This window comes from Falco punctatus (genome assembly GCF_963210335.1).
Source record: "Falco punctatus genome assembly, chromosome: 12".
NCBI lineage: Eukaryota > Metazoa > Chordata > Aves > Falconiformes > Falconidae > Falco > Falco punctatus.
The window spans coordinates 22,136,273-22,164,255 of NC_137592.1; the positions used below are offsets into that span (position 1 = coordinate 22,136,273).

Below are 27,983 nucleotides of genomic sequence, written 5' to 3' on the forward strand. Positions count from 1 at the left end.
CTCATATGAAACCCCAAAGGTTTTATAAAAGTGTGGCTTTTTCTATCAGGTGTTACAGAGAACCAGGGAGCTGTTGGCCATGGCCAATGACCATTGTCATTTTGGTCAGTGACAATGCTTTGTTACTTTTATGCATTATGATCACTGACGGACTTTTAAAAGACAAGTATTCTTCATGTGACCAAGTTAAAAGCCTTAATTTAGTGATGGTGGGAACAATTACATCTTTTTCTTTAGAAAGTTAATAAGTTGAAACGTGTTCTTTTCTATTTCTTTATAAGGACATCAGGTATATAGTCTGCATAAGTCAAGCAAGCTCAGATTTGTGAGGAAACAGCAGAGGGCAACTGGAAAAAATTTGGCTTAAGTGGGATTAAAGAATTGGATTTACAGTTCCTATTTCTGTATATTTCTCTTCCAAAATAAAAATGGTGTTAGTATTAAGTAGGAGCTCTGTTTTAAGATACAAAGTTTCATGCTTAATATTTCCACTTTTTCATGGGGAAAGGGTGAATTCATCTAATATGGAGAGTATCAGAACGTGGAGGATGGCAAACGTGGTAGAGAGTAAGGCCGAACTGAAAGCAGTAGTAAGACCAGACTGGTAGGCAGTCTTGAGATTAAAAACCTCCCACCTGTGGCTGTCAGACCTGGGGTCTTGTGACAGTTTGCTGTGACTGGGAAGAGGGAGAGTTGAGGAGTCACTTCTGAGAAGCCTTCAGCATTGCCCTGGTAATGTTCCTCATGGCAGCATTAATTTGATTTCTTTGTGCCGCTTTTCCTCTTCTGAGCAAAACTTTGGCACCTGCTTTAAGAGTTCAATTGAATTGCAGACTGGGTGAGGAGCTAGAAATGGAAATCACATCGCATTGCATGGAGGAAAGAAAAGAAATTTAAAGGTTGCAGTGGGGTGCTTTGTAACCTAAGGCAGAATTGCATATCTTGCATATCCTCATGAATCTACTTTTACCAGGTTTTTGGGCTGCACTTGAACATATCGTAATGTGGTATAGACTACACAAAAGTGTATGTTTCTCAGGGAAGGGAATACATTTAGAAATGAACCTTTTCAGAGTGAGTTAATTCTTTTTGAATGTAAGTTCTTTCCTGTGGTTTCCATTGTGAGGAGTTAAGTGTTAAACACTAAGAAGTAGTATTAAAGAGAATAATGAGCTGTACAGGTAAAAGGGATCTAGTAGAGAAGCAAGAATTACAGGGTGGTGCTGTTATCTAGGAAGTTATTGCTAGAGTAGTGAGATTAATGAACATGGCTTCCCAAATTTTTTCCTTTGTGGTCCTACCAGTGTAACACTTGTCCTTCCTGATGTAGCATGCCAAGGTCCTCATTGCGTATCTAGGCTTTTTGAATACCTTTCATTTTGTTCCTGCATCGCCTGAGTGTCTCTGAAGTGTCATGAGCTCTCTGATGTTTCTGACAAAATTGTCCTCCCTTTCTTCCCTCATCTACCAGCTGTTTGGTTGGGAACAGGCAGCTGCAGCTGTGTGTGCAGTGCAGGGATTTATGAGCTGGTTGGCTGTCCGTGTGTTTGGTGGGCGTCTGTGTTTGTGTTGTATTTGACTGCTGAATTTTCACGAAACATAGAATCCTAAAAGTGTTAAGTTCCTAAAACTTTCTGTCGATATTGGCTTAAGTTAACCAGTGAATTTGTAAGCAATAGGAGGATGGGGCAGGAAATGAACTGTTTAATTACATAACTCTCATTTCCTTGGGAAGCAAAACCAAAAGTTACTGAATGAACCTACTTTTTTTTTTTTTTTTTTTTTTTTTTTATGGCAATAAGAAGAGAGAGGATTTAGAGCACTGCTTCATATAGGTTGCATGAAAACTATGTCTAATTGCAGATTTCCAGAATCCAGAAAAGGAAACAAAAGATCAACGAGCTGCATGCAGTGCTTAGGTAGGAGTAGCATATGTATGGCTCATAGGTTGAATCTTGCCTAGAGAACAGTTTTATCTTGACTTCCAAGTTACCTGGGATGTTTGGGTGTCGTTGCAGCATGTACTAGAAGGATATAAGATGCCACAGAGGCAGAGGTCCACAAGTTAGCGCTGACCTGAATTGGCCGAAGTGCTTCTCAATCCAAGTTGGTGCAGCCAGGGCAGGAGTTGAGCAGCAGTATTAAATAAAGCCTAAACATAAGAAGCCATGTTTTGTACTTAGGCCCACTTATAAACACATTTGTCAAACGTAGGGTGGATCAAATGTCGGGGTATCAGATTTGATCAGCCACATGGAATCTATTTAATGCTGTCATATTCTCATTCACTGTCTGTAGTGGAAACTATACAGTGAGTGTTACCTGTTACTTATTTTTTTATTGTCATTTTAGGGATGATTCTGTGCATTATATGCTGATGACAGTAAAACTTTGTACACCATCATCACTGTAGTGTTATCTGTTGAAATAAAGCAAGCCGTTAGGTCTCCATCACCTTCTAGGTAATAGAATGGGTTACCTTAAAAAAAATAAAAATCTAACCTCTAATGCTCTACAGACTTCTTTTTGACAAGCTCCCGGTGGGCTCAGTTGAAACCATCATACTTGATATAAGAACAGTTGATGTATTCAAAGTGAAATTCTTATTGAATTCTGTTTGTTTTTAATGCTTAGCACTTTTGCAAATGAGAATTTTTGGCATTCAAGGTGGGCATGCAGGAAAGCAACCAGAGTTGCTGATGAAAAATGTTGGCTTATATTACTGCCCATCAAAATACAGGGGATCTACAAGGGAGGAAAGTCTTGCTGTCTTCCAGGCAACTTTCAACTGCTTTTACCATTAGGTCATATTTTCTTTCCACCTTATTCCCAGCCTGATTCAATTACACTTCTTCCAGCTTTTGTAATGAATGGTGTGAGGGATCCACAGCTGATATTCTCAGGTCTTTTTCCTGAATATTGTCAGGTTTTGAACTGCGTAAAGCAAAGGTCTGATGTTCATATGTAAAACTAAATGTGCACCTGGGGATTGAAGTAGATTTCAAGTCAGCATTCAATCCTTGCACTTCTTAATTTTTGATTATTTAACTCTTGGATGTGGGAGATACTTTCTGATTTTTTTGTGTAAATCTGTCTCCAGAGTGAGATGGAGAAACTTTGGGCTGGTTTTGAAAGTTAATGAAGACAGAAAATGAGTGTTGAGTTTGTGAACCAATAAGTCACACTCTGCAGAGGAGCACCTTCTTTGATGTGGAGTGGTAGTTTCAGTATGATTGACACACATGTATTTTTGTTTTGTGGTCTAAAATAAGCAGTTTTCCTATTAACTGGGTTCTTTTGAAATATAAATTCTTTGTAGTAATTTCCCTTTGTATCAGAAACTATGTGAAATATGAGAAATCCAGTTACTGATGCTATTGCTGTGAGTATATTTTTCTTAGAATTTAAGTAACTAAAATTATTAAAATGTACACTTTCAAAGTAAATTATACACAGAAGTCCATAGATCATCAATCACTGAAAAAAAAGAAATATTTCTCAGATTACTTTCTGTTGTAAAACTTTGCTCTAGAGTGGTGGTTCAGTAGTGTTAAGTAATAACTGTAGGAATTAGCTAAAACTCATACTAACTTTTCATCCCTTTTTTGCTATCAACTTTTGTTAATGACATCTTTCTTTCTATATCCAGAGCATTAGATAGCACCATACCTTGCTTGGCAATGTATATTTAATCTTCTTGTCATTTACAGTGAAGGAACAATTCTTGTAGCTGCTGGTTCTCTTTCCATTCTTATTTTAAAATATATCCACAGGTTTTATATCGGTCAGATTCGATCCATCTATGCTGAATGTTTTTTGTTGCTAGTTACAGTTACTGTGTTTCTCCATTTCCACTAGTAAGACACTTGTGGTTTAACCCCAGCGGGCAACCAAGCACCACGCAGCTGCTCACTCACTCCCCCTCACCCAGAGGGATGGGGAGGAGAATCAGAAAGGAATGTAAAACTTGAGGGTTGAGTTAACAACAATTTAATAGGTACAGCAAAAGCCGCACATGCGAGCAAAGCAAAACATGGAATTCATTCACCACTTCCCATGGGCAGCAGGTGTTCGGCCATCCCCAGGGAAGCCGGGCTCCATCACGTGTAACAGTTACTCGGGAAGACAAACGCCATAAAGCTGAATGTCCCCCCGTTCCTTCTCCTTCCCCTAGTTTATATACTCAGCATGACATCGTGTGATATGGAATACCTCTTTGGCCAGTTGGGGTCAGCTGTCCTGGCTGTGTCCCCTCCCAGTTCCCTGTGCCCCTCCAGCCCTCTTCCCTCGCCAGGCCCAAGAAACTGAAAAGTCCTTGATTTCGGATAAACATTACCTAGAAACAACCAAAACCATCAGCGTGCTGTCAGCATTGTTCTCACATCAGAGCTAACACACAGCACGGTACTACTGTTAAGAAGAGAACAACTCTATCCCAGCTGAAACCAGGGCAAAGAGTTATCTGAAGTGGTATTTGACTGAGAACAATGTAAAATAAAGAATTTGCTAATCTTTTTTTAAAAGTGCTAATTATATTTCAGTTGTCAGTTAGGGAAAGAGAAGTGTGTGGTTATTCTGAGTGGAAAGAACACTGAGATTATATTATTTTCATGATGGGGTGAGAAGATCCCTGAGAACCTCTCTGTGACATAGCTTAGAAAATCCGTGCTATCTCCATTTCATTTTGGCTTCTGTAAGCCCATGGAGATACTTCCATTTATTTCATTGTGTGTAGGATCAGATGCAAAGTTTGTTTAAAAACCAGAAATGGCTATGCTGTTCTTGATTAATTATTAATTGATCAGTGTCATTGGTTCAGTTGATTACAAATATAATTAAATATTTTCCATGTAGAAAGTTTTAATGCTTGTCATTACTTTTATGGTTGGATAACAACAAGCAAAATACTCTTAAGTCAGGGCAGGTAAATGACCTTATCCTTAGGCTAAGAAATTACTAGGTAGCAATAATTTTTAGTGGTGCTAGCAGAGAAGACAGCCTTTGCAGTAGGAGTTTGTATTATAAAACCAGAATGTTGATTTTGAACTTTTACTCTTGAAAACTTCTGGTCTTGAACACATCTGCTGCTAATTTAATCTGATACTTACTTTTCTTATTAGTGGGTTAGACAGTAAATAATTGTTCTTTATTCACATGCTTACATCTACCATCTGTTGTGGTTTTTTGCCAGGTCCAAGAGTCTTAGTACATTAAATCACTTCTCACATGTAACCGTTTTTATTGACTTCTTTTGCCTTTCTCTGTGACTTCTGTGGTTTTACTTTATTCTCTGAGGTAGGACAGAGAAGACATCAGAATTCAACAAAATATACAGGATGTGGGCGCATAATAAGTATATAAAATAACAAATTTTATTTTTTTTAAACTTGCTGTGTCTTTCCTAATGAATTCAAATGTTGTTTGCTTTTTAGTTTGCTTTGCAACTATTTCCAAGCATTCAACGTTAAACATTTCATTTTTTATATATGCAATATTATTTGTAGGCTAAAATGGTGAAAAAGGATACTAAAGGAGTCCAGAGGCGATTTTATACCATGAGTGAGGATGGGCTAATGGGTGTATGTAACCTTTTTGGAAAAACACCATACTGATGCCAGCTGTAGAGCTGCTGTTCTGTGAAAGTCTTTTCAGCTTTATTTTCCTTTCCAGTTAGCTGTCTGTCCATCTAAAACCAGATTCTTCCTTAAATTCAGTTCATGGTAGGAGGCAGTTTTTAAAGGATTAGATTTGTTGGTATCTGTAAGCCAGAATGCTTTCATTATAGTTGTCTTTTAGAATGAATTTATTGTATGTTATATGAAACAGTTTAGCGTAAGAATGGGTTTCATAAGCATCTTGTGTTCATAGCAAAAGCATTAGTATTTCCACATGCTTTGGAGATGTCAACATTAACTGTGTTAGGCTTTATCACTTGCATCCTGTTTTGCATTTCTGCACCATAACACCTCTACTTTATGCATTTGCTGCACAGCACTGTTTTTTCCTTCTCATTTGACGGTCTTGCCTGCTTGAGGCAGGTGACCAGCCTCACCTGTGATCTGTAGATTGACTATGGCTGTGTCTGATGGGAGTCACAGAGCAGGAGTGAAGGAGCTCTGCTGAAATGGATGTGCTTTGCCACTGCTGTGCATGGGCAGCAGCTGCTGCCCCTCTGTAATTCGGCAAGGTGGGCTCTCAAGGGCTGTAATGAATGCTGCACTGCTGGTTGTGCTGCTCAGCCTGTGTGGTATTGTCATTCTGCACTGGAATTTCATGGGTTTTTCAAGTGAAAAAATAGTTGTCTAACGTTGAATGGAATGTTAGGTGAACGTTTATTGAAAGTAGTCCAAGCTTATGAAAGTGCTATTTAAAATACAATCCTCAGCAGGAAAGTAATTCATCATATAAAACTATGTTCCAAAATGCACCCCCGTTGAGGAAGACTTCTGTGATACCCTGTAGTGTTCTGCTGCTGCTACTAACATGGATTTGTTGCTGAACTGAAGAATAATGTATTTTATATGCAGTAGCCTAAATTGCACCACAATATCAATACTGGAACTGAGTCCGTGTGTGTGTTTGTTGAAGGGATGGAATGCACCGTCACTGAGTTTGTGGGATGATGCCAGGCAGGGGAGCAGTTAGTAAGCTGGAGGGCAGGGCTGCTGTCTGACAGGCACTCAGCAAGATGAAAGAATGGGCTGGAGGGAACCCCATGAGCTTCAACACAGGCAAATGGAAAGTCCAAGTTCATGCAGCGCTGCAAGCTGTGGCCAGGCTGGCCAGGAGCAGTTGCACAAAAAAACCTGAGGGTTCTGGTGAACAGCAAGCTGAACGTGGACCAGCCGTGTGCATCCAGCCGTGTTAACCCAGTGTGAGAGAGACTGACAAACTGAAGACTCCAGCAGAGTGCTGCGAAGGTGTGCTCTCCTCACATGAGGAGAGGCCTAGGGAATATGTTTGTGTAGTCCAGGAAAACCTGAAGGGGACTCACTGCAGCCTTTTGCTCTGTAAGGGGATCTAAGAAGTGGACGTGGTTTCTGCAGGTGCACCATGACAGCACATGAAGCAATGGGATAATCTGACTGCCTGTAAGGAAGAAGTGCTCCCAGTGAGAAGGGTCACACCTTCCCTGCTTTCCCCTAGGAACCGGTGGTGCCTGGAGATCAAGGGATCGTGGTCCTTGCAAAACTTTTGGTTGGTTGAGGCCCAGAGGAACCTCCTGTAAAGGTGGTCCTGCTCTTAAGTCTCTGGGAGCGCCAAAGGTCATTCCCAACCTAAATCACTCTATGATGATGCCTATGTTAAATTTCCTAGCCAATTATTTTCAGCATCTGTTAGCAGAGTTTCAACTAAAGTCCAACCGTAGTAAACTTTTAATTTTGAATTGTACTACTTTCATAAAGACATAAAATACTACAGTTTAATCAATACAAAATTCAGGTGGTGCTTTATCTTCTTTGATGTACAACTTTTCATCTTTTGGGTGTGATAGTCATCTTGGCAAGTAGAGATTTGATATGCAAAATATGTGTCTTAAATTGAGAAAATTAAACTTCACCAGGTGTTTCAGCTGTCTCTGTAAAACATCTAGCCATTTTACTTGTGCTAAATGTTTGAATTATTTAGATTTTAGGGCCACTAGGTGGTCCTTCTTGCTCAAGAAAATTCAAATGTTTTGTTGAGTGTGCAGTTCTAAAATTACTTCATCTTTCATGATTTTGCATTTTACTTCCATTGCATAAAATTATGAAAAGCTGTATGTCCCCAGGGGTTTTTTTTGTATTCTCAGATTACATTTTGAGTAAAGTATCATGTAGTTTTAGATGCAAACTCGCTTAAAACTTTGCACTGTTAAGTAGGAGATCATGTTCGTAGTCAAGATGAGATAGAATTAATAATACTTTGTATCTAAGTCAAACTTAAATTTTAATTAACTATAAAAGTATGGTGAACTACTGCTATATTAAAATCAATTACTTTAAAGTAACATTTAAAGACTAAAATTTAAGAGATTTTAAGATCATACTGATGACCTTTGGGGTTTGTGGGCTTACTGACACAAAACCAGTCTTTTCAGACTGAAATACTAAATTAGCAGGTGATGTCTTCCTGTCATGCAAAATGTTCTTATAGTTTCAGTTTAGTTTCTTTCAATGACTAGGTTATTCAAAGCTGAGAGACTTCTTGGGAGTTGGAAAGACAGAAAAACTTGTGTGTGTTTGTTAATCTGTGAGTAAAAGCAAGGTGTCAATAACGTATTAATTCCACAGTTTTGACGAGGACTAGGGAAAAAAAAGAATCTGTGCACGTCACATGAGGGTAATAATTCATGTGTTTAATAAACAGGTTAATTTATAAGATAAAATATACTTTCTTCAACTTTATTTTCAGAGCATGTAGATCACTTGATATATTTTTATTTAATAGTTGATTTCCATTCAAAAGAAGTTTGGAAAAAGTGATAGATTAATCACCTATTAAATGAGGAATATAATTCAGCATTTTCTAACAAAATAAAAAGGAAAAAAATTCTGAATAAATGCATGTTAAAATTTATAAATTTATTAGATAGCCTTGTGGTCAATAAAAAGTAACATGACAATTAATGTAAAGCCTTTATTTAGTAGAACACCATCACATTTTAGCATCTAAGCGATTGAAAAAAGATATCTATCTTTAGAAAACAATAGGTAGTGATGCAAAATCCAAACTTAGTATTTTATGGTATTTCAAGCTGGTAGATTTCACTGAGGGCAGTATATAACTAAAATCTAATGCTTGCTGTTCTTGACTTGGTAATTTCTAGGTGAATCTTTGTTTTTAAATAACTGTCTAGCATCTGTGTAATGAAAAAAAAATTTTTTCCCCAGTAATTTTTCTTCTTTCTTCGCTGCTGAATTTAAGTCTACTGGGGGAAGAAGATACAGGGAGGAGTTTCAGGCACTCAGTTTCTGTTTTGCAACTACTTCAAAGAAGATTGTCATCTTCTTCCAACGTTTGTTTTTTTTAACGCCATGTTGTCCTAAAGCTGGATTATTTTGTTTATTTAGTTTTCATTATGTTTTCCTTCCAAAAAGGATATTGTCCAGCTGCTAGAATGCACTGAGAAGAGGCAGTTGTTACATTGCTTTTAGAACTGGGTTTTGTAATGGTGACAACTGTACCAAAGTCATGGGATCCTCAATCTCATTGGTACTTGATTTCCCTTTCAAAAGTACCTTTGAGGCTTATATTTCATGTTACTGGATATGAAAAAAAAGGTATGATGATATAAAATGAGGATTCTTTTTAAGTTCATACGTCATAGGCATTTAATTTTATTTATAGAAGAGTTATGTTTTACTCCATTTATTTGATCCTTTTCCCCCTCTAATATATGCATTTCCTACAGTTACTTCTTTAAAATGTAAATTTAAGTCCAAATACAGGTGTCTTAAAACTTTTACACCACCATCTGTTAGTGTTATAAATTATGGGTTTTAAATACTACTTGATGTTATATCATAATATCCTTTATTGTGTGGCATAATTCCTTTATTATGGAATGAAGGAGATAATGTATTTCCACATTTTTGAGATGGAAAAGTTTTGTTATCTAAAGCTTGTTTTAGTGTGTGATGCAGTGTTTGGAGCCCAGTACCGATTAATGCATATGGAATAGATGTTTTGTGAGTTCTGGGAACTGTCTGTTCTGTATTTTTATGGGGTTGTAGAGAACTGGGTATGAAAACCTGTGAAAAAGGCAGTTCCCTTCAGTTCTGTATTCATACACGTGCAGGCTGGTGGTGTCGGCGGAGAAGGGGTTAGTGGGCGTTGGGGTATGGCCTGTCTTAGCCATAGCTTGGTGTAGCCTGCAATTTAAGGTTTGACTGTGGAGTGTGTCTTTCCAAAACGTATTTTTTTAAAAGAAAAGAGGATTGTGAATACTGTAAATGTATTCCATATAAAGTAATCATAATAAAAGGAACCCTGCTCTTCTAAGACTTTCTAGATACCATTAAAAAAATGCCTTCAGTAGTTTGTAACTGCCATACCTCCTTCTGCAAGGCTTAGAAATAGGTTTTTCATGTCCCATCCCGGTGTCACACCTTCCTCCTTCAACAGGGTTGACTGAATGTTTTGTCCTTCCTATGTGGATTCCTTCGTTGTCCTCACTAGGTATATTATGTATCAGTGTTTTGTTTACTAGCTGTAATTATAATGTTAATATGTTTCTTATTAAAATGCAAACTAAAGCTTAAGATTTCTAGCACCAGTTTTATTGTTCTTGTATAAATGTCTCAAATTCTATACAGCTGTTTAATTAAAAAAACACCCACTTCTAAAGGAGAAATTCCAGGTAAACTCAACCTTTAGTAACGGGCTTTCTTTTTTTTTTTTACCATGGAATAATAACATTGTTTTGGCATTCTATTATGTAACAAATATTGTTGATACTTTGAGAATTCTGTAGATGCTGGTTCCCTCAGAACAGGAAATTATGTTTTATGCTTGGGAAATCTTAGCATGGCTTCAGTTACTTTGCTTGCATTTGCAATTTCATCTGTATAAACCCTATGTAAAACTCTTCAGACTGCACCATCATTACATTTATTTTCTCCAAAGGATACAATGTGTTAATTGAAAACTTGTTAAAGAAATCTTGTGCATTTTTATTAAATTACATGGGTTTACACTGTTTATAAGCCTTATTAAGGAGCTAAATATGTTTCACTTGTTACTGTTTTCTAATGATTTATTTCCACATAGGTGGAGAACGAACTTGTGGTGTGCATGAGCTAATCTGCATTAGAAAAGGTAAGCGATGGTTTGTAAAAGTGAACTTCTTAGCTTGAGATTAGTACTGGTAGAGAAATCTACTACCTAATGTTACGATCTTATGTTTTCTGGATCTTAGTGTTGCAAAATATTTTGGTGCTGACACTGTCAATGAAAAAAAGAAAAAAAAAAGTGTGAAATTCCAAAATAAAATTTTATTTTTTACAAGAAGGAAAAAACGTGCTCTTCCGATTTTCACTGAGTTACATGAAAGTTGTTAATGATCAGCTGTGATAGGAAACCACAAAAACTTTGATCTCTGCCTTGTCTAGACGTTTGTAGGATAATTTGATTTTTAGTAGTAATAGGAAGTTGTGAGGATAGTTTAAACAGCTGATGGACTGGCAATCTCCGCTTGTGTTTTCAGTTGAGATCCTAATGACTCAGACTTTTTTGAAAACAACCGTGTCAGTAATGAAGCCAGTAATTGACAGCATGAAACAGAGCTGTGCTCCAAGGAGGACTTCTAGAGGTTTAAAGCTGAGCTACAATAACTGAAGTTGGAGTTTTGACAGAACAGCTCAGCTGATATATTGCCTAGATACAGTTCTGTTTTCTGTCCCTTTTGCCAGCGCTACACTCCTTTTTGCAGCATTGCTGTTGAATCTCTGTGTTCTGATCTGAAAGCTAATAATAACCATGATAAAACAGTAGTTTCTTCAAGGATTAGTTCCTTCAATTGACTCAACATTAGGTCAGAAGACTCTCACTCAGCACTTTCAAAATGAAAGGAATAAGAAAGTGTGTTGGGAGAGGAGGAAGACTGCAAGACTTTTTTGACAACAGCCAAGTGTTAGACTGGCTCAATAGTATTGTCAAACCACATCATACTTGGTAGCAATACATTTTGTTTGGCCTCTGAGTAGAGCTTATTTTCCATTGCATTCACTTAAAGGTTTTGGTAAAATCAGGGTTTTTTTAACATGTCCCCTTAATATCTCCTAACCTCAGAATTAATTCTACTGGTTAAGGTTAAAAATAACTTAATGATCACAAGCCACCTTTTTCAAATATCTTTTAAAAGAATAATTGAGTGTTGTGTGTGGTTTGACAGTATTGTAATTAAAAACAATTTTCAGCTTTTTTAAACTGTAAATTTCATTCTTGCTTTTTTTATTACTACTTTGTAATTTTGGAGGGGAGGTTACTTTTACCTTTTTATGATTTGGTGGTATTTTTGTTCTCCATTGTTTTTTAAAAAAACTTCTTTATTGCTGCCTCTATTTTTCCATTGATGTACAAGCTGGTACACACAGTGCTCTGGTAATACACTCTGGTTTTCTTTCTGAATTATGAAACTCATTTGGTTCAGGAAGCCTGCTTGATAAAGTTTCAAAATCTATTAATCTTGCTTATCCCTATTTATTTTAGGGTACTGTAGTGTTTTTAAGAAACAATAGTTTTTCTGCATTCTTGGAGGCAATGTTGTAGGGTTTTTAATGTTATTGCTGGGAAGCTAAACTGAAAAGATGTACTTTTGGTTTTTTAATGTTATGTTATGCCTGAACATCAGATCCTAAGCTCTGCTTGTCATTGATACGATATGATAAACAGTTGCATGGAACCAACGTTTTAGTATTGGTGATTATAAATTAGCCTAGGGTTAAGTGTGATTAAAAGAGTGCCTCTCTTTGTGCCATTTATGCCTGCAATATGTTGGGTTCCTTTATTCTTCCTATGAGTTTTCATGTGTATTGTGTGCCCCTGCGCCTAGCCATGTTACCGATACATTTTCCCTTGCGGTGTGTGGAGCAGGTGCATTCTTCTCCGTCCTCTCTCCCTGCTTGAGGTGTACATATAAAGCAGAAAGTGCTTGCCATCGTATCCCTCATCTTCCAGTTGTGTAGTGTTTTGGTTACTTTATCTAAGACTTTACTCATCTGATATGCATTCAAGATGTTTTTATGGTCTGACCAGTGGCCAGGCTCCTAAGGGTTACTTTATTTACCTGTTGTCCAGGCCTGCTTGTTTGCCAGGATCAGAGTGCATGCTCAGAATCCCGTATTGTCCTCCTCTAAATAGGAACGCCTTTCCAAGTTGGGAATTCCTGGCTGCCAGCAGTCTGGAGCTGATCAAATCAGACCTTCCAGCTCTGTCCTTAATGCCACTGGGTACTTGTTTCAAGCTTATTTCACAGGATTGAGGTGAAACGTTTTGTGGGGTAGAGGTCTTCCTCTTCCCCATCTCTTGGCTGTGCTGTGCAAGCCAAGCCGTTTTTCCATCTGTGAGCTCACTGTAGAAGTTTGATGGACAAATTAAATACACCGACCCGTGGATATGTCCTTGTAGTCTTGTCTGGTGCTAGGTAAGTTTGCACTGCCCCCCTCTCCTTTTTCGCTGGTGTCTGTGTGACTGTGGCGCCGGGAGAGCACGCCCTGGCACTCCTAGCGTTTCACTCATTTTCATCGCAGGCTGTCCATGGGGCTCTGAGGATGTGGTGCGGTGTTTGACAAAATGGTTCCGCATTTGCCATTTGTCTGAAAGCCTCTGATGCTTTCTGTAGAGTGCCCATGTGGAACTCTGGAAGAAAGATCAGTAGTAAATAGCCAGCTTAAGTAACTAGAGATCTTAGAGATGTCCAGTGTACATTTGTGCGTTGCTTGTCCATCCATCTTTCTCATAGTCCTTCCAAGTATGTTGTTGAGAAGCAACTAATATGAAAGTGTTGTTCCTTCTCACTTGTCCTGTACTGAATCGTGAAGAGGGAAAAGCAAGCAAGCATGAGTCTTGTATGAATAATGCACAGGAAAACTTTCCGGTTTCAAGTGATGGAATGTAATTAGAATTTATATGGAGTTTATACAACTTGAAGAAAAGCTGTTGCTGGTGATTAACACACTCCTAAATTGTCTTTTTCTTGCCTGCCCATTCATTTTTGCCAGGAAAGTAGGTACCTTGGTGTATCAGATGATGAAATGTGGAAAGGGACCAGAAAGGTCTGCTGGGCTATGTGTGACCACACTGTTTGGCTCAAATTCTTTAATGAAAATATCTTATCTATATATGAAGTCATAAATGTAAATACAAAACCCAAAGCTTAAAAAGGAAGCATCTGCTCTGAGAATATTCAGCTGTTAAAATGAAAATAATTGGAAACTTCACGTTTTTTGTAAATTTTGCATTTCTCAGATTAGTCAGAAGTATGGCTAAAAAATGTTTTTGGGTTTTTTTTATGTTTGTTATCTTCAAGTTTTTAGGTACTCTCAGCTGCAATATTGGGACTGCAAACAGTTGTGTTTACATTTAAAACAGTTGTGTTTTCATTCAAAAGCATCATTAAAGCATCTTTGATGTTAACAATGCTTCCACTGAAATAAATAAAACTAATGAGGTTGGTAGATTTATCTGAAGCTTTCTAAGACTCAAAGATTTGCAAGTAAAGTTGTAATGCGCTTATTCAACATCTGAGATTATCTGAACTCTAGTGTAAATATGATACCACGACAGTATCAATACAGAACTCACAATTGCTTGGTTAGCAAATCTCTAGCACAGGGCCTGCTCTCATGTCATATGGTGATGTTATAGCTCCACAGTTGCCCAAGATATACTGTGGTGGGTCCACTTCTAGTATGCACAAGAAAGCTCACAGTATTTTTATAGTGTTTTGCATGTTCAGTTTCCTTTCAGCAGATTCATACATTTTTGAGAAGAATCTGCGGAGAGCTGATAGGGAGTAAGATGACTGATAGGTTTTTCTGGAAAGCCTTGGAAACTAATTTGTATGTGTTTTTAAATAGAGGCTGCTTCTAAATGCATAAATATGGGGTTTGAGTGTCCTGAAAATGTGCTGGTTTGTGGCACACAAAATTAGATGTTATGTAACATCTAATAGCTGCAAAATACAGAATAAGTCACCTTGCAGCTGCACAAGAACTGTAAAGAAGTATCATCAGTTACAGGCTTTTGGTAATACAGCACTGGAATTTGTGACTCCTGTGTTTAACATAGGTAAATGTTAGTTGAACTGTTTGTGTGATTTTGTATTTACACATTGTTGAATTGAAAAAGGAAAAAGATACTTTTGCTTTTATTATAAATGAACTTCTTGTTTACTTCTATTATTTAATGCAAGTTTGTTTTATGTACACAGACGTACTCAAAATCTTACTTCTTGTCTGACAATACAAATTGAATATTTGGCTAAGGAAAGAAGAGTCCTGTTTAGTTTATTTAGTAGTGACTGAGTCATTTAATTCAGTGACTTAGGGTTCTTGACAGTAGAAGGTGACAGACAGGGGTTTCCTGAAATTACCCAGTTAAAGGATTGCCTTTTTGCTGGCTGTTTTCCTAACACAGAGATGTTTTTGAGAGAATCATGGGAGTTGTGTTAAGTTGTTCCTTTGGTTATTTGCTACGTGTATAACAGAATTTAGGGAAATTGAGATCACAGTTCAGAAAACTATATCTTTCTTCGGCTATGTAGTGCGCTGTAGCTAGGCTGCTAGTCTAACGTGGCTTTTGTTAGATGTACTAATATTTTAATTAAGGGTGTCTTCAGGTTTTGTTTGTATAGATGAGACAGACTTGTGATGAGTGTGTACTATACTGAGTTGTAACTGAACAAGCCCCCTCTAATATATTCTGATATGTGTAATACTGTATGACATGAAAGTGACATTAAAGAACAAAATGTATGGTCATATTATTTTTAGGTCTCTTTCACCTTTTGTTGTTTATGTATTTTTGAGGTGAAGCAAAATGGTACTACTAACTCAGCATTGTATTTTTTAATTAATTCATGGATATGTGGATTGAGTATCTGAGTAAGGTTCAAGTTGCACAGATTTTTAAAAATTATCTTTTAGCCCTTTTTTCTTTTGCAAGCTGTTCTTTCTATTGTTGTGGCAGTCTCGCAAACAAAGGAAATTATTCAGCAAACTGCCTTTGTGACTAATAATGGAACAGAAGTGCTCTTTAATATGCAAAAGAAGGAAGTTGCAAAGAGACAATGTCTTTGGCTGACAATGAAAAATGTCACTTGTAATAAAATTTTGAAAAGATAAGAAGGTATGAGTTCTTGTTTTGTCAGAATATGTTTTAAGTAGAGCCATGTCCTCTTTAATGTGCTGGTCAACTATCCTTATCCATTTGCATGTATCTGAATGTTAAGTTGCCGACTGCATTTAATTCAAACGGAAAAAATTCATACTTATTCATGAGTTTCATTTTACAAGTAGAAACATTATTTTATTCAAAGTCAACTGAGTCTGATACTCAAATTATATTACAGTTTTTATGATAGTCAACACTAAGTAAGGGCCTCTGAAAAAGAAACAAAATAATTTTCCCCTTTTTTCTCTGCTCTGGTTTTTCATCAAGCGAAAGGTCATACCACAGGTGGTGGCAAATTTCTTTAAATTAGATAACCTCACACTAATGTAAAATATTATACGTTGTTTCTACTCATTTAAGGGTTAAGATGTGGACAGTGCAAAGTAAAGTGCATTTTCTCTTTTTACAGAGATACAGATAAAAACTTCATTAAAAAGTATACACAATTAAAGCTACTCTTATAATGTAATCGATGTGTTCATAGTTGTGCTGTAGTTAATTTTAAATAGACAAACAGATATTTTTTTTCCAGGCTAGAAGAAATTTTGTGTCCTTAACCCCATGAGTGCTAAACTTAATAAATCTGGGAGATACTATCCAACTATGGCTACGTATTTAAAAAATGAAAGTAATAATGTTAGAATTAACAACACCAGAATATATACTAAGTTTTGCACTCTGTTGGAAAGCTAATCTGTATACATTTTGGACTAGAGAAAATAAGGAGTAAATATTTTTTCTTTGAGATTATTGATGCCCATGCAGGAAGCAATGTTTACTTTCTGTGTGTTCTCCTGTGTTTAGAGTCTGCTGGAAAACAGCAGCTACTGGGGGTCACGTAATTCCAACTCCCACAGTAACTCTTCTTCCATAACGAGTTTTGTGTTTAAGAACTTTGCTATATCCAAACTGGCATTTCTTCACTTAAAATGTTTGTATAATCACTTTTACTCCGGAGTACAATACACTTTGCTATGTAGCTCAGTTAATCACTGTGCTGTTCAGAAATCTGAATCCTGGAGTCTCACACTTTGTTGTTAATTGTAGTGGCTGATAGGAAAAATGTGGTTTTAAAAGATTTTTTATTACATTTTTTTTTCCCCCAGTAGTGGAGAGTTACATCATAGTAGCTATGAAGTTTTGCAAGTCTCTAGACCCCTACAGGTCTTTAATACTTTTGCACTAGCGGGATTGTTTGAGTGCCATTAAAAATCTATAATCACTGCTGTTCTCTTACCCACTGTGTGGAGAATACAGTCGTGTAATATGCTGTGTAATTGCAACAGATTATTGGGATTTGGGGGTGATCAAGATGATTCCATGATCGATGTCTATTCCAAGTAGCAATGCAATGCTTCCTTTGCTGTTTCTTTTCAGAGATTTCCGTTGTGAGATGGGACTTAACAGGAGATGAATTCCATGTTAGAGAGAAAAGGCACTGAGGGACTGGTAAAGCAGCAGGGGTGGCAGGCTGACAACTTCCGCAGCCCATGAGGATTTAGGAATGAAAAGATTTCTGTCAAAAGTTTAAATCTCCATCTCAGACTATGGCTTCTGTTATTCCTAAATTCTTTCTTAGAACAGTGATGTTTTGGAGCCCAGGGTCCTTTCTTTCCTGTAATTAAATTTATCTCCAGAAGATAGGTTTTTTTCAGCGTAGTATTTTAAAAGGAAAGGAATTCTGTAAATGACAATTTGCAGAGGCAATACGAGAGTTGCTGCTAAGTGTTTTTGTACAGTTCTGTATGTGACTAGTTAACTTGCTGAACCAAGTCTTTATTAATAGACACTATAATTTATGAAGTATATTGAACTTTATTTGATGTAAATATTTAGTCAATTAATTTCATTGCTCAAAATAAAATTAAATTGATTTTTAAAATTAGAATACATTCTAAACTTTCTTCCTATGTGAAGGAAGCCCTGGAATCTAGATATTAAAACATATTTTTTTCGTATTAGTCCTAATTAGATGTTAGGAAAATGAGGGGAAAAAGTTCTGATTTAGCTCTGTAGCTGTGCAGATTATCCTTCAACCAGTGTGAAGTGACATAAACCAAATGGTAAAAATTTGCTATTATTCCTGATAACGTTCCACTGGAATAAAAGTGACAGTGGAGTTAGACCAGTGTAGCTGACATCATACAGTAATTCCAGTAAATTTTTTCACATAAACAAGCACATTTATTTTTTATTTAATGTTAGGTATCTGACATTTTTTATAAATTAACCTTTAAATGGCATCATGTATCGCTTCAGATAATGTAAGCTTTCTGTTTTCCCTAGTGTTACTTTGAAAGGTTTATGTATAGAACTTTTAAAGGATGTTGTTATTCCAAAGAGAAAGTTAAACAAACACTTTCATCCTGATTTCATCCTGTCGGTCATTCAAAGCTTCTGAAAGGGTCATGTTAGTTAGTAATTTTATTATTTGGGAAATTCAATTGTCATTTCAGCTTTATGTTCATTTTTAGATGATTTCCATGTTAAAATTGCATGTCACGGTACTATACTCGATATAGATACTTCAGATGTTTGAAACACAGGTAGCTCATGTTGCATGTGCTTGTAATTTGTACCAGAGAATGTGTAAACGTGCTGTATAACAATGTGCAAGATGCAGGAGAAACAAACACATAGTAAAGAACATCATAAGACTAGCAGTGTATATTAAAATAATAAGCTGACAAATGTAGCCATCAGCAGTGGGCTAAGTGAAGAAGTCTGTGCTGCAGATGAAAGGCAAAATACAGATTTGAATTGAAGGGGATAGCATCTTTATACAGAAAGGCTTCAGTTTTAATGTTGCCTAAATTTAGCTAAAAAATTAAAAACATTAACAGAGGAGATTTAATTCTGTTTTAAGTTGAACTAAAACATTTTTCCTAATGCTTGTTTTGGCAAAACATAGAAGAAATAGGTACATTTGTAGAAAGGAATTACATAGCCCCAGTGTTTTAGATGAGAGAAAGGAGAAAGATGAATACAAAATAAAAGAGGAAGCATAGGAAATAGTTTTGGAATTTTGTCTTTTGACACTTTTAGTAAAATTTTGAGAGGGAATTCAGAATTCATTGTCATTGACTTTTAGCAGAAACATCAGCTAGTCGGTTTTTGTGGTGAAGTTGCTTCTGTTTTTTATATGGGAAACTATTCTATAATAATGTCAGCTGCCACATAGAGTTTGTCTTGCTTGTAAAACAGTGCAGGTAGTCAAGAATTTAATTTTTTTAGTCTTTTAACACAATGCTGGATAAAATATTGCCCCCTGTAGGTGTAGCATTTTGTCTAGGTAAACTAGGTTCTATTCAGTTGTGATTGCTTCTTCAACTACTCCATCAAACAGGAAGATAGTAATTCAGCTAAATTAATGTGGAACTTTGTGTATTGAGTCTACCTTGTCAAAGAAAAGCTGTTTAGAAAGAGCAAAAAATCTTACTTAGCCTTCAAGTACAATTACTTACTTCTAGAGTAACTATAATAACCTATGGAATCAGTCATAAAAGAAACACATGTAAACTGACACATACGAGAATACAGTTCTTATTCCTGTAAACAGTCAGACCAAAGTATTTTAATTCTGAGCTGACTCTGAGGTATAGATAGTTTTGTTTGGTTGCTTTTTTTCTGTTATGACATAAGTTGTCTGTAAGAGATAAATATATGCTGTTTGGAGGTAAGTAATTCAAGCATGAAGAAAAGGCAATCAAGGCATGAATCTTATTTTTTGGTTCACTAACCTGTTCAGCTTTCTGAAAACATGTTAGTTTCTTATGCAAGTCAGAAAGTTGGTATGAAGCGATGAGTAGCAAAGAATAGCATTTGGGTGAAAATATTTTTGAGTTGGACAACACAGGTTATTTTCATGTAAAGTCAGGATGTAATGGTGTAAAAAATAATAACAGTAAATAATTATTCTTCAGGACTAAATACAAAACAACAGGCCTGTTTATTTAAAATAATTTTAAAGGCTAAAATAGATCAAGTTGTAAAAAAATTTAAACAAAACAAGTTATAAATAAAAACAAGCATACCTTCTTCATTTCATATGTTTTTGTGCTAGGATCTTAAAGGTAATTGAGGTTCTTTTGGCTCATACCCCCTAGTTACTTAATTTGTGCACAGAAGAGATAGTATTGCTTTTGTAAATGAATAATTCAAACATCACTAAGATAATGCTGTGGCTTTGTATATTGCTAGCTAAGTGAGCATTATGATGTGGAGTGTGCGAGCTCTGAAAATAATTGACTGGATATTAAATGTAATTGGGGGTAGGTACATATTAAAAACATTAAAAGCCTTTTAGTATGAGGATTTTTGTTGTTTTGGTGATATTTATTTGGAGATGCCATTATTTTCTGAAGAGTTTGAAATGCCTTTTGGAAAAGAAAATATGTCTAATAATAGGGAATTTTTTCTTTGAGAAAGATGCTAATTTGGTATCTAAGATGAAAAGATGGTAAGTTTCTGTGTTATAATAATTCTAATTCTAGTGATGATGATAATAAAAGTGAATTAAAATGATGATAATGTAATACTTCTGTAATGAGTATAACTTTCTCTGCCATTTCTGTAGCTAGCAATTCAATTAGTCTTAATAACATTGTAGTAAGACATTTGTTCTTTTAATATTTCTTAAACTGTTGTATTATTATGAATTTAAAAAAATCATTTTTTAAAGAACTGAGGATAATTATGATATTTATGGAAGTAGGAAGTTTGAATTGGAAATATGACTATGAGAAAATATTGCCTTTCTACTAGTTTGTGATGGTAGAGGAAATCATTGGGAATCTCTGGGGAGTTTTAAAAATGCTTTTCATGGTACAATTAATGCCCAAACCAATTGGAATTTATGACAATGTGGTTTGAATCAAAATAATTCTGGTGCTGAATGTGGCAGAGATGTATTTCATATGCAAAAAAACCCCATTTTTTTTCTGTGTACAAAGTATAACTGCTTGACACTTCAGCTATGAGAAACTAATTGAAGGATTAATGTGATGTATAAAACCTTTTTTTGGTAGATGGGAATCTGTACATATTTACATGTGGACTATTGAAATACAGTTTTGGGGTTTTTTTTGTGGCTTTATAATACATTAGAGGATTTAAACTTGGTAATATGCTTTATCTGTGAACAAGCATTGTAAGATTCTTTACATAGATGCAAACTGATAAGGAAATAGAATTTTCAAGTCCTATGTTCACACTGAATTACATAAATAATTAATTAGTCTCGCTGCAGCTAAAGTTTCATTCTTTTTGTAAGGTATCAGCCAGTGGTTTTTTTTTACTCCAGAAGGATGTCATCAGATACTATGTTTCCATAGAGAACGATACGGTTTGCATACAGTGCCTTTTTTAGCTAATTAGTATCTAGGAAGTACTGGAGAAAAAATTCAAAAGCATTGTGCTTTCCAGTTACTTTTAGATTGTGGTTAACTTCCTTAAGCATCTATTTTGATGGCCCAAAGCAGCTTTGATTCCTGAACAATATAAGCATAAGTAAAAAAATAAAAATAAAAGTTTAAACCTAGTTTTAAAAGATCAAATGTGCAATACTTGAAAGCATACTTTTCTCTGAAGATGCTGTACAGTTAATCTATCTTATTAAAAGGAAACACTGTCCTTTATTGTGAATCACAGAATGATTGGAATTCAGTTCAGTCTCCTGCTCAAAGCAGTGTTGACACTGAATTCAGGCAAAGTTCCGCAGGACAGCCTGCTCCAGTAATAAAGCCGTTATCCTCATAAGTAAACTTCTGTGGTCTCTTTATCTCTCTAGTCTTCCTAGACTCTCATCTTTTTCTGCCTTTGCCTTCCAACTTGTTCTGTGTACTCTATCCCCGTGTTGCACCTTCGTAACTCATACTTCCCATTTCCTCACCGGACATCGTTAACTTGTGCCTAATTGCCGCCTTCCACTTCACTCTCGCTTTATTGGTTCCTGCGTCCTGGTGAATTGCAGTTTCTTCTTCCTGCCTTTCCTGCCGCTGCTGTTGTGTTTGATAGGTGTTAGAACTGGAAGCTATTGAAGAATGAAAATGTTCTGCTCTTGGCCCAGTTTCTAGTCTCATTTGGGGGTCAGGATCAATAGTTCAAAGAAAACTGGATGTTGTGCCAATAGCCCCAGACATTTTCAGTTATCCATATGCAGTCTTGGGAGGGGACATACCTGCTGCCAGCAGAGCCTTGGGAGATTTCATCTGTTAAACTTTGAGGTTAAAAATGAAAATACACAAACTGAGGCTTTTGTCAAATCTCTCGGAACTTTCCCATATTTAGGAAGGTTCTATGAAAATGGTAAATGGAAGCCTGAAAAATTATAAATGAACACTTGACATGCCCAGTTTTCCTTGCTCTTAATCAGGGAACACTAGGGTGTTTTTTTTTTTTTTTAATAAATTGGTCACCACTATAGTGGTATTTTTTTTTTCTTCATTTCATTCTTGGTCATGGCTGAACTAATATTTTTTAACTTAAACCCAAACAAAATCCTTCAGCGTGAGGCAGAATTGCCATAAACTTCAGCTGTAACAAGTGATTTCAATGAAATTATGAGTAATTCCAGGCAGACTTCTTAAGGGAGTATCAGGTAATCTTAGTAGGGTGTGCAACCAAGGTCTTTCATGAGCAAAAGAATGTGGTGGTTTTTTTCTTCTATTTGTTCATGATAATGAAAATACTTCAAAAAGAGTTTTAGCTTCCTTTCCTCTCTGGTCCCGAATAGAATTCCACTTTTCTCACCTTGTTGCTCTGCTTGATGCAGCAGGATGGCTCATCTTAAAGGTTTGATGAGGAACTCTGTTATTCCATGGGTCTTTGTATTCCTGTTACACTGTCTGAAATTGAAAATACCAATTGCCTGCTCCTCCCTGTTGCACCCTTTTCTTCTGGCCCTGTTGAGAAGTTATACTGTGTTCTCATAGGTTTTGTTCTTTCTTGGTCTTCAGCGGGTTGAGAGGTGAAGGGTCAGACTGTGAAGGTTTCCAGTTATTTCTAGCTTTGCCTTCAGTTCTTCAGAAGACAGTGTTCCCAACTTAACTCACTTGAGATTTGCTCATGTTTTTCCTAACATTTCTAATAGAACAAGAAAAAATGAAATTCAATTTTGATATTGACTAAATAGAGGTTTAGTCTAATTGGGGTGTCTGCTTTATCCTTTTGAGACCTCTTTAGTTGCTGTTTTAGTATTTCTTCAGTAATTTTGTCAGGATGGGTGGTTTGAAGTTATTGGCAGGTTCCTTTTTGTGTGCCAATTTTCAGGCACAATGTTAAGTGATCTCTTCTGGTCAGAGGTAAAAAGTGTAGCAAAAATATTTTTCACAGGTTCACATAGGTCTGGATGCCCAGCTCAAAACAGAAGTGGAAATCTGACCGATTCCTTCTAGGTGGTGGAAGGTGCATTTCTTTTGATTCCAGTTTTTAAAACACACCTGTATAATTATTTAAGAACAGCACTACAAACACAAATGTTCCCTGTCATCCCACAAAAACCAGCTGAGGAGGTTGTGTAACTGCATGTGATTCTCAGTCAGCACTTTTAGATAGAAGTATGAGCCCAGATTAACAAAGGGCATATGGAGACTCAGAGAATAATTTAATTTGGAAGGCTCCTGGGGAAGTAATTTGCAGTTCATCCCCATGCTGAAAGCAGGGCTAACATTAAAGTTGGGTTCTGTAAGTGATCTAGGCAATCTGTTCCAGTGATAAAGCCCTTTTATTCAGGAGGTTTTTTTCCCCTCCACTCCAGCTGGAATTTTCCTTGTTGCTGCTTCGGACTGTTGCCTTTTTTCCTTCTGTATCGCATCTCTGAGAATGCGGACTCTGTTGCTAACTTTTCATTAATCCCACTCCTTTTTACATAGTGAAAGATGCCACACAGCATTATATTCCTAAAGTGAAGTGCCAAGATCTTGGCAAACGGAATTCATAAATCTGATAAATATTCATCAATCTTTTATAAATAGAAAAAAAGTCAACCCCTAAGAATGGGATTTATGGCAGTGAGTAGAGAGATACTTAGAGTCTAGCAAAACCAGCAGGAAGACGGGGATATGTGAAACCTATCTTTCTTCCAGGTGAATGCAGCCGTGTTCAGTCCTGAAAGATGCATGTGTGTGTGTTGAGGCCACAAAAAACACTCTTTAAGGTGTCTGTTACATCAGGGTTTTACTCTCCATCTTTAGAATGCAGGTCTGAAACATACCTGATATAAGAGGCTATAATATTTATGAAGTGATCAGCACACTACTAATAAACCAGTTAACAGATAGATTAACTAGTAAACGTACCACTGAATTGCAGTTCTATAATGCTTTACACTATTGTTGTTTGCATGCAATTATTAAATTCTATCAGTTTTTTCATATAAATTGCACCCAAATATTACTGAGTTATAGTTCTATAACCTTTCACTTTAACCTCCCACATATTTAGTAACAAATTTGCTATTCTGTCACCCTTTAACTTCTCCCCTCAAGTCTTTCAGATGTAGATGCAGTGGAGAGTCCAGTGGGTTGCCCAAGTGATTTCCCCCTGACTTGCTGGCAGCTTTGATTAATGAAGCAGGTCAGCTTCGTTATAGTCTGTGGGTATCTGCACTCCTGTCAAAAGATCTGCCATCTCCTGCTTTTATAACTTGTTTACAACATTTCTTAAGTTTCTGAACTCTCTTTTTTGCTGCCCTTTTATATTCCATCTCTCCCCAGTCTCCTTTCAAATAAACAAGCAGCCCCTTAATTACTCTTTCCCCATTTGGTCCGGTTTGCTACATTCATTTCTAGATTTCGTATTTCTAAAACCATTTCCTAGGTAATCTTGGCCTTAAATGGTATCGCTGATGTTGTTACTTAGGTACGGATGGACTTGCAAGATTCCACCCCAGCAAAAGATGCCTGATACTCCCTTTCATTACCTCCTTGTATATGCAATTACATGCTCTTTATTTTATACACGAAGACATGTCAGTCTACTTCAGCCTTTTTTTCTCTGCCTGGTTTTGATTAAGTATGCTTTATCTCTATTCCGCATAGCCCCTTCTTGGTTTATATGCAAGTGCCACACATACCAGCGCAAGGAACATCCTGTTTTATGTGCTTTTTTTCTTACTCTGTTTTTTGCTCACACAGTATCCCACTTGTCGGGGAGCAGCAAGGGCCAGCTGGTCCCTAAGGGAAGAGGGACCAGGAGGTGAGCATAACAAGGCTGGCAGAGGCAATATCCTCATGAGCAAGGGCTCAGTCCCCCCCAGCAGCAGTGTCTCAGAGGTGGCCCTGAGTCCAGGTAGCTAAACCTCCAGCCCTTTCTAGGAAGGGGGAAAGCTCTTAGCTCCCTTCCAGTGCTTGCTCTCGCAGATGTTGCATCAAAAATTATCAGCCTTGGCATCTGCCCATAATCTCCCTGTTTTCTGCACAGACCCTGTCTTGTTGTGGGGTCCAAGAACCTCTTGCACACAATGTCAGTCCTCCCTTAGATTAGGACCAGATACTTTTCTGTCCTTTGAAAAGATGATAAAACATTAACTCAAATTTAAATGGTGTTTTTTTAGTTATATATTGCATTTATATTTGGAACTTCAATAGTATTTATTAACAATCAGTCCTGATATTATGACTTCTACAAGACTTTTAAAAATGTGTTTCTTTCTCTTTTAGTATCTCCTGAAGCAATTGGATTCCTGTCTGCAGTCGGAGTGTTCATTATTCTCATGTTGCTACTTTTCCTATATATTAATAAGAAGATCTGTTTTGAAAATGTTAGTGGTTTCCCAGATCTTGATTCAGGATACACTACAAGAAAGAATTCACAAGATAAACTTTGTAAGTATCTGAAATAGAGTGTACTAAATGTAATTATAAGATCACACATTTTTACAGGGATATGTAGAAATACACAAGTAATCACTTGACTGAAGTGATGAAAACACACAGTGTTGACTTTTCCCATGACTGTGCAGTATGTGGGAAGGAAGAAACATTTGTATTCACAAGGCACAGAAATTCTACAGCTATATAACTGAGGAGATGACATTTACTTATGGGAAGATATTTCTCTTGCACTATGAGAATACTCTTGAATGTATTTCAAACGTTCCACAATTGTGTATAATTAAATCTTCTCAAGTAAATTTGTGAATGAGATTATTGGGTTTTGATTCGACCTATTAAAATCCTCGCTGACCTTTTGGAGAAGGTCTTGCATTTACTCACCTGGAAAATAGTTTTAAAGAAGTAAAACATTAAAAACTAAAGACATCTTACCCCTGACAAACAAATTATTTCTATACTTTTTTTAATAGAACAAGGTCTTTAAGGTTAATGTAAAATGAAAAAAATTAGACCTTGAAAAAGATACTGAGGGCTGGTAAAATAACGCCTTTCTACTTTGGGGCTGTGGAAACTGTTAGTTGACTTGAGAGGAAGAGGCAGACACCAGAGAACAGAATGGGAAATTTGAGAGGTTTTCTTCCATTCTACCTCTTTAAAAGGTGCAGCTGAATTTTTGTTTTCAATTTTGCTGGAGACAGAAAATTCCTACCCCCCACCCCCTTTCCCCCCCGGCTCCCGAAAATAAGTCTGTCACCTTAATTTTCTCTTTGCTTCAGAACAAGTCTTTGTGTTCTGAAATATCTTACCTTATGTAAAAGACAGAAAATATTTTGGGGTGAAGAAGTCTCCATGATGGTTTTGTGCAGCTATTACATTAAAAGCTTGTTTTAGTGTGACATTGATGAAAGGACATAATTTAAATGTCTCACAACTTCTTCTTTGCAGGTTAGAGTAAAAAACCCCATATTTCCACTTCACACAATTGTCTTATTTTTGAGAATAATGAATTTTATTATGGCTAGTTGATGCTGCAGTTGCTGAAAGACTATGGTTTTGCTGGTTGATTGTGGCTTCATTTCAAGATATTTACTTAGCTGCTTTCTTATTTTCAATGCATTTTGAATGGAAAGAGCATAGCTGCAGCTTCCCCCGGTAAATGTGTTGAGTTTGAGATAGCAAAATCAAATAGCTCTGAAATTGAACTTTAAGAAATGGATTTGATCTGTTTGTGAAACAGAAGACCTTTTGGTATTAAAAATTGTTGCTGAATAGGTTGGACAAATGGCGTTTTTCAGAAACCTCCACCAAAATCTGAGCCTTCCCTCTGTGTCTTCTCTGGTGGACACACTTAGCAGTGCTGTAGATGATCTGACCAGTGTTGTTGGAGAAGTTGGCTACTGTGTAGCCGATTCGGTAACAGAACAAGTAACAAGCATGATAAATGGCCTTCGTGCAGAAGATGAAAGCTCCAAAACACAGAATGATAAACCCGCGCAAAGGAGAGAGGAACAGACACCATCATTAACTCATTCTCAGGAAATCAATATGAAAGTGAAGAGAGGTATTGCAGAACATAAAGAGGCTCGTTCTAATTTGTTAGATTTTGAACAAAAAGATAAAAGTCAAGATGGAGTATCTGACCATATTGTGGACAGAAAACAGTGCCAGTTAAAAGGCACAGGTGGTAATAATCATTTACATGATACAGAAGTACCTCAGGATCTGAAGACTGTAGGAGGACCTTCTAAAAGGGAAGCAGTAGGTGGAAATGAGTGTTTTGTAAATGATAAATTCCAGAAGGATAGTAACCCGAAAAATAATAAATTTACAGTGGAGCAATCTTTTGAGGAACAAGACAATTGCCTACATGCAGTATCAGATAATTCGAAGAATCACTTGCATAGAAAAATCAGACCACAGTCACCTAGAGTTGATTGTAAGGATTCTGATGAAGTGCACAGTACAAATGGTGTTCAAGATTTAGAAATAAAACTTGTTGAAGTACAGAAGCAAAAATTATCAGACTCCATCCTGAAGAAGAAGCACAATGACCGTTCCATTTGCATTAATGAAATCAAAGAAAAGAAATCTGAAACGTTTTTTGACAGAAAAGGAAAATCTGTATCAAAGGATGAAGACAATGTGTCAACTACAATTGCAAAATCAGGTAAAAAGAAAAGCTCGAAGAAATCAGAGAGAGAGCTATGTAATAAGAAGACAGCAGGAAAAGGTGAGGAGTCTGTCAGCAAACTGCATTCTTCAACCTTTCCTGAA

General features: G+C 36.5%; 1 protein-coding gene across 10 annotated transcripts in view; it reads left to right on the forward strand.

Moving 5' to 3' along the window:
- The window catches only part of SYT14 (synaptotagmin 14), a 126,564-nt gene that overhangs the window by 35,709 nt on the left and 62,872 nt on the right, over positions 1-27,983 (forward strand). For 4 of the 10 annotated variants that reach the window (XM_080408650.1, XM_080408652.1, XM_080408655.1 and 1 more), the window contains 2 exons: positions 10,753-10,800; positions 25,536-25,700. In XM_080408650.1, coding sequence (XP_080264776.1) covers positions 10,753-10,800; positions 25,536-25,700 — 213 coding nt within the window. Of the gene's footprint in view, positions 1-10,678; positions 25,701-25,727; positions 27,940-27,983 lie in introns of those variants that run through there. The other 6 variants (XM_080408649.1, XM_080408653.1, XM_080408647.1 and 3 more) reach the window with 3 other exon arrangements.